This window comes from Pelobates fuscus, chromosome 2, assembly GCF_036172605.1.
Source record: "Pelobates fuscus isolate aPelFus1 chromosome 2, aPelFus1.pri, whole genome shotgun sequence".
Taxonomy (NCBI): domain Eukaryota; kingdom Metazoa; phylum Chordata; class Amphibia; order Anura; family Pelobatidae; genus Pelobates; species Pelobates fuscus.
Genome location: NC_086318.1, coordinates 133953572 through 133960272, shown reverse-complemented (window position 1 = coordinate 133960272; position 6701 = coordinate 133953572). Strand labels below are relative to the sequence as shown.

General features: G+C 39.1%; 1 protein-coding gene across 1 annotated transcript; it reads right to left on the bottom strand.

Annotated features, from left to right (window-relative positions):
* Nucleotides 1-3163: 3163 nt before the first annotated feature.
* Nucleotides 3164-4700, bottom strand: SOX2 (SRY-box transcription factor 2). Its single transcript, XM_063442710.1, has one exon. It carries the CDS (start codon nucleotides 4390-4392, stop codon nucleotides 3448-3450), a length of 945 nt encoding a protein of 314 aa, XP_063298780.1. The 5' UTR covers nucleotides 4393-4700; the 3' UTR covers nucleotides 3164-3447.
* Nucleotides 4701-6701: the final 2001 nt, after the last annotated feature.

Sequence of the window (6701 nt, the reverse complement as noted above, 5' to 3'; positions counted from 1 at the left end):
AGAGAGAAAAAACATAGATCTATTTACAAACAAATCGCACTGAATCAGGAAAGTGCGGGGTGATTGGTGTCTAGATGACATTATTTTACGTGATGGATTTAGGGACTGGTTCATGGAATTCAGCAATGCATGGCTTTTGTTTTAATTAAATAGAGGTACTAGGTAACTTTTTTTCGTGCACCTGATGATTAGAATTTGGAAATTAAGGGGGATTCAGCAATCCCTTTAGCATTCAAAGAGTAGACTGGTTGGGCAAGTGCCTGGTTCTCGCCCTGATGATAAATTCGGTTTCAATACAGAAACTGAGAATTCTGCAAATATAGTTTTCCTTATCATTTTCCATCGCCTAAATGTTAAAATGAGAAAACAAGTCATCATCCCAAAGGCTTTCAATGCCAAATCACAGGACACTGACATTAATTAGAGCACATTTTTTAATAATTACAGGTTAACTAAAAATGCAGTTTGGAATATAAAATATCTTCAAATGGCATGAGAAAAAATAGAATACAATTTCAAATCAATTTTAAACTCGCTCTGATCTTTGGTTTCTATTAGGAATAGCTGGAGGGATGTGCGAAACGTATACAGCTTGTCACTTGTAATTTTGAAATATATTCTAAATGCTCTGAAATAGAACACGGCGGTTAACAGATGGCACATGCATTATATGCTAAATTATTTTAATCCAAATTGTGTTTTACACAACTAATGCCCGTAAGGCCTAAGACATATATTAACCATATACTTGCTAGTCTTGGAAAGGATTGCTTAAATAGCAAAGAACGTTAACCCTAAATATATGTTTAACACCTCTAATGAAATGATATGCCCAAAGCGTGGCTGATCCCCTGTAGGATATTAATATTGCGTTTTCAGGCCTCACTAGCTAGCACCAGGGTTAACCATGTGTGTGCCAAAAAAAGGCCTGAGTAGCTAGCTGCAGGGTTAACCATCTGTGCGCCAGAAAAGGACCTTTAAAAGTGTTAAGTAAAACAGCAACAAATCTTTGCACAAATAAAGAAATGCTTAAGTAAAGAATTGCAGAATTGAACAATTTGAATTTACCTAATCTGATTTGGAGATTGCAAATCGATATTAAAGAACCAGATAGTATACTATCATGAACATACGATAAATAAATTCGCCCCATTTCTCAAAGTCTTATAAACATTACACCCGGCAGGGTAACATATATATATATATAAACCAAATGGAACACTTAACAGTTCCCGATAGTCTGAGTTTTGGTGACTCAAGAATCGATTTGCTAAATTATGAAAATAAACCTTCAATAAATCACAATTGACTTCTTTATTTGCTATGTTGGCATGGATTATGAAAAGTCACCACCACTCACTGTTTCATGAGAAGACCCCCTAATTTTCTGTGAACTACAAATCCCATCAAGAAAACACACCAACCTCATCTGCAAACAACGAGTTGTTTTGATCTGAAAAACAATTTGCAAAATGTAAAACAAATACATTTACTTTAAAAAAAATAAAAAAAATAATTAGAGAATTAATTTTTTTTTTCTTTTTTTTTTCAGTTATCTCGTCCTACACTTTGCCAACTAATCCTCAAGTAACCATATCTCATTGATTAGGCAATGTAGCTTATCTGTCTTTGCTTGATGGGAGTTGTTTTCCATCACAGCTACCCATTGCACAAACTGCCTCTACTTGTGTTAAACCAAGTCACCCGAAAAAAACCGGTTAAATCATTCGCAATAATGATAAAAAATTATCAAAGCATCATCATTTAACCTTAAAAGTAAAAAAAAAAAAAAAAAAAAAACTACCTCAGTGCTTGAAGATTTTCCTCTCTGTTATTTGGCCCAGGAAAGATTTGCTTATCAGCTGGAGATAATAGTCCAGTTTTGGAGCCCACTGGCAATTTAGAAAAAGGGTTAAAACAGCAGTAAACAGTTAAAATCGTTTGCAATACAGACAAAGATTCTGCTCCTAGGTCGAAAATACAAAGTAGAATTTTGTTTGAAGGCTACATTACACCCATCCACCTTATCACCAAATGTCAAAGCAACATTTACCTTATATAGAGATGTGTGTTCTATTATCCTGGGTCTTTGTCATCCCCAAGATCATTATAAAAACATTAAGATTACTCTATTATTAAAATGTATCCGATTGGAAAACACGATTCATAGCATGTAAGAGTTTATGTGGGTCATAATCTCACACTATATAAATGTATATATTTTAAGACAAGTAGATTCGTTAATAGTTACTATTTTTTTGTTGTTTGTTTTTTAATAATTAAAAGCATGCAATTAACCTATTCTTTAAATTCACAATAAATATAAAACACCTTATGAAAAAAAAAAAACACCATACCACTTTTAAATGAGCTTGTTAGGCTGTTAGTGGGTTTTAGATAAACAAATAAATCAAAGACTCAACGTGCTTTTAGATTCCATATTTCAAAAATTTATTTATCTCAAACTGTGCATAATGAAGTATAAACTGAAAAGGTTTCTGGTAAAGTATGGGAATTAGTTCATATTTACATGGACTTCCGGCTGCCTGATTGTATAATACAGAGCCGAGACTTTAAAATACATCTACTGAAAATGAAAGAAAAATAAAAACCAAAAATAAAAACCAACTTAAAATATCAGCACAAGAAATTTACAGAAATATTACAAAGCATAAGAAAATATTTCAAACACAGTAGCTTTCATGTGGTTTTTTTTTTGTTTTGTTTTTTTTATCTGAACAGGATGAAAAGTTTGCAAAACAGCATATTATAAATTAACAACTGTCAGATTCTTTTAAACAATGAATAGAAAAAAAAAAATACACTCTTTTTTGCCCTTTTTTTTTTTAAATGTAAAACCAATTGAGCTGGTGTTTTGAAAGTATTTATGAAATGATTTTTTTTTTCTTTTGTACAATTAAAACTAAACCATTAAAAATGTCCAAATTTGGAAGAAGAAGAAGAAGGAAAAAATAAAATAAAATAATAATGTCCCTTATTTGCAGCATTTGCTAATTCCTGGCTGCCTTTGACCTAAGGACTGTTTTATAAAGATTGGCAAAATCGCAGCTTAGAAACAATGGCCCATTTTGACCGCCATGTTTAAACGTGATAAATACTGTACAAAAGTTGCTAAGAATAAAACATGTTTTATTTGTATTTATTTATTTTCTTCACTTTGAGACTAGCTCTAAATATTATTGTTATATGTTTCCGCAAACCTTCTGCAAAAGATTCTACCTAGAACTCTTAATGTCCTTATTTTTTTTTGAGTGTGTATCATTTTACTTACTCTGGTTCTATACAAGTCTTTACCCTCCCCAGAATGTTTTTTTGTTGCTTTTTGTTGGTTTTTTTTGTTACCTCTGTACAAAAATAGTCCGAAAAAAAAAAAGGAAAAAAAGTCCAAACTCTAAAAGTTTCTGTTTTTGAAATGTTTTGTTTGTCTCACATGTGTGATAGAGGGAGGGTGCCATTGATTGCTGTTCCTGGTACAGATGCACTCTGATAATGCTGAGACATGTGAAGTCTGCTTTGGGCAGAGGGTTCTGGCACTTCTGCCCCAGGTAAGTACATGCTAATCATGTCCCGCAGGTCCCCAGCCTGACATGGAGCCCTGGAGTGGGAAGAAGAGGTGACCACAGGAGGACTGGAGCTGGACTCAGACTTTACCACGGATCCCATGGAACCCAGAGTCATTCCCGGGCCCCCTTGCTGGGAGTAGGACATGCTGTAGGTGGGCGAGCCGTTCATGTAGGTCTGGGAGCTGGTCATGGAGTTGTACTGGAGGGCGCTGACATCATAGCGGTGCATGGGCTGCATTTGCGCCGCGTTGTGCGCGTTGAGGCCCGGGTGTTGCGGGTAGCCCAGCTGCTCCTGCATCATGCCATACCCCCCGTTGGTCCAGCCGTTCATGTGGGCATAGCTGTCCATCCTCTGGTTGACCCCGGCTCCCAGGCTGCCCCCCACTCCTACCCCAGAACTCATGCTGTTGCCCCCAGGAGCCAGCAGGCCCCCGGGCAGGGTGTACTTATCCTTCTTCATCAGGGTTTTGGTTTTCCTCCTCGGCCTGTACTTATAATCCGGGTGCTCCTTCATGTGCAGGGCTCGCAGCCTCTTGGCCTCGTCGATGAAGGGTCTCTTCTCGGACTCGGACAGCAGCTTCCACTCGGCCCCCAGTCTCTTGCTGATCTCAGAGTTGTGCATCTTGGGGTTCTCCTGGGCCATCTTCCTCCGCTGCCCCCTGGACCACACCATGAAGGCGTTCATGGGTCTCTTGACTCGGTCCGGGCTGTTCTTCTGGTTGTTGGCGGAGGAGTTGGAGTTGCCTGTCCCCCCTGAGGTCTGCTGGGGGGCGGGGGGCTTGAGCTCGGTTTCCATCATGTTGTACATTCAGGCAGCCTTGGTGGAGGCTCTCTGCCAGCCAGAAAACCAAGCAGGAGGAGAGCTGCTGGAGCAGGTGGTGGCTGTAGCTGTGCTGGTGATGGTGCTGGAGGTGGTGATGGTGGTTGGTGTCTCTCTGTCACCTGGCTCAGGCTGTGTGGATGCAGCTCCCAATCTGGTGGACTCGCAGTGTGTTTTCCCTTCCCTGGTTGCTCTAGCTCTCAGACAGCCAGCAGAGTCCTTCCCATGCCTGCGCTTTGACAAGCCCTGATACTTTTTTGAAACAAGTTAATAGACAACCATCCATGTGATGGGGGCTGTCAGGGAATAAATGGCTTTCAGCCGACCAATCAGAGCGCGGCTCCCTCTCCAGGCCGGGCAGCCCTCCGCTGGGTTTTGCATGGAGAGAGGAGTGGCAAGCAGGAGGGGCAGGATGGCCACTGGGGGGAGTACACCGACAGCCAGCAGCCTATTACAGCAACCCCTCCCCCCCCTCCTAGCTCACAGTAGCAACAGGTCACATACGCCTATGGAAGGAAGTGTTTGGGGGGTGGAGGGGGGAGAGAAACTGGCCATTTCTCCTATAGCTTTCTCAAACTTCTCTTACAATGAAATACTATGGCAAGTTTAACCCTTTCAGTCCCGGGGCGGTCATGCGACTACTGGGATCGCAGTTATGATACAGAGCTGGGACACATAGTAGCAAAGCACTATTATTATTTTTTAGCATTATGACTGTTATATTGTTATTACTATTATTTTATAGTTTTATTATTACTATTATTACTAATATGGCTGTTTCTCCTGGTATTGATCATTACATACACTCCAGGTTTTACAATGGGGGTGGGTTATTTTTTTGTGTGTTTTGTTTTTGTGTGTTTTGTTTTGTACCCCTCCTCCGCCCCCCCCCCCCCCCCCAAACAAGCTAACTCTGTTATCTGCAGCACAATGTATAAAAACACACACATGGCTTGTAGTGTGAGCTGTGGAATTTGTCCTGCCAGACATGATACAGCATGGTGTAATAAACGTATGATTTGTGGATATAATCCGCATTATTTTCCCTGATTATGCAGGAGCAGAAGCGGTGGCCCAGTGTTTGCAGGTGTTTGATGCCTTGCCTGGCATTCGTTGCCTGCTCATTCTAACTCCCTTCGCCCCCTCCTCACACACCCCTCTCCAAATGCTTGCCCCCAGCAGTCCACTGAATCTCTTTCTATTCAAACTGGAAAAAAAAGAGTTCCCCTAGCAACGGAATAGTTCTTAATTCTACTAAGAAAAGCAAGCGTAGCAGATTAAAAAAAAAATACACATTTTTAAGAACCATAATCCCAATTGCAAGTTCATTTAAGGAAAAAAAAATGCCTTTTACATAAAGGATCATTAGACAAAAAACGGACAAAAAGCAGAATGATTAAAAAAAGGAAAATACTACACGAGGCGAATCATGATTTAAATCGGAATACTTCAAATTCATTTAAAAAAGAATACCAAAAATGTCTCACTTGCAATTATGAATACTGAGCTCTCGTGTCCATTGTTTTATTAAGTGACTGATAAATCTATCTTGAGCCAGAATAATTGAATAAACTAAGAATGTGTTCCCTTTGTTACAATATAAAGGTTTCAGGAGGGGTACATCAATACCACAAAAAAATGGCAGCATGGGCCTAACAAATAGGTAGTTTTGTTTCTGTTGTTGTAACTACACAGTGGCAAACAATGGGCGATCTAAGTTTACTTTTATTGCTCTGTGTTGATCCGTGTAGTTAAATACACTTCACACCAAATATAATTTACACAAAAGAAAAGTCTCTTAAATGTGGGTTTTATTTATTTCACCCTGTTAACAAAAACACGTTACCGACCCGTTAGGCATTCTTTAAATACACAGGTAAAATAATAATATATATATATATATATATATATATATAAATATATTTCTTATCATCCCAATTACTGATATAGCATTTATTTTGACTGTGCTGGTGGTGGATAATTTTCAAGGCCACAGGGCTAGTGAATTCAATCTGCTCAGTTTGTTGGAGAACGATCCTAGAATAAGTTTGAACAGCACATTAGAGATTTTCTGATCTTCTTCAATTGATATTAAAGTGGGCAAATTCATTGGATTAAAGAGAAACAGATTCTTTGATAAATCCTCTGGGAACTAACGGAGTAAGAGCGGCGTCTAGTGGTCAAACGCGGTAGCGCTGCCTCCGCTTCCGATGGTACAGTGAGTAAGCGTTCTAGTATAGAACGGTTAAATAAAACAATTAGGGTGTCCTGCTATAATTAACTCTACATTGTATTGA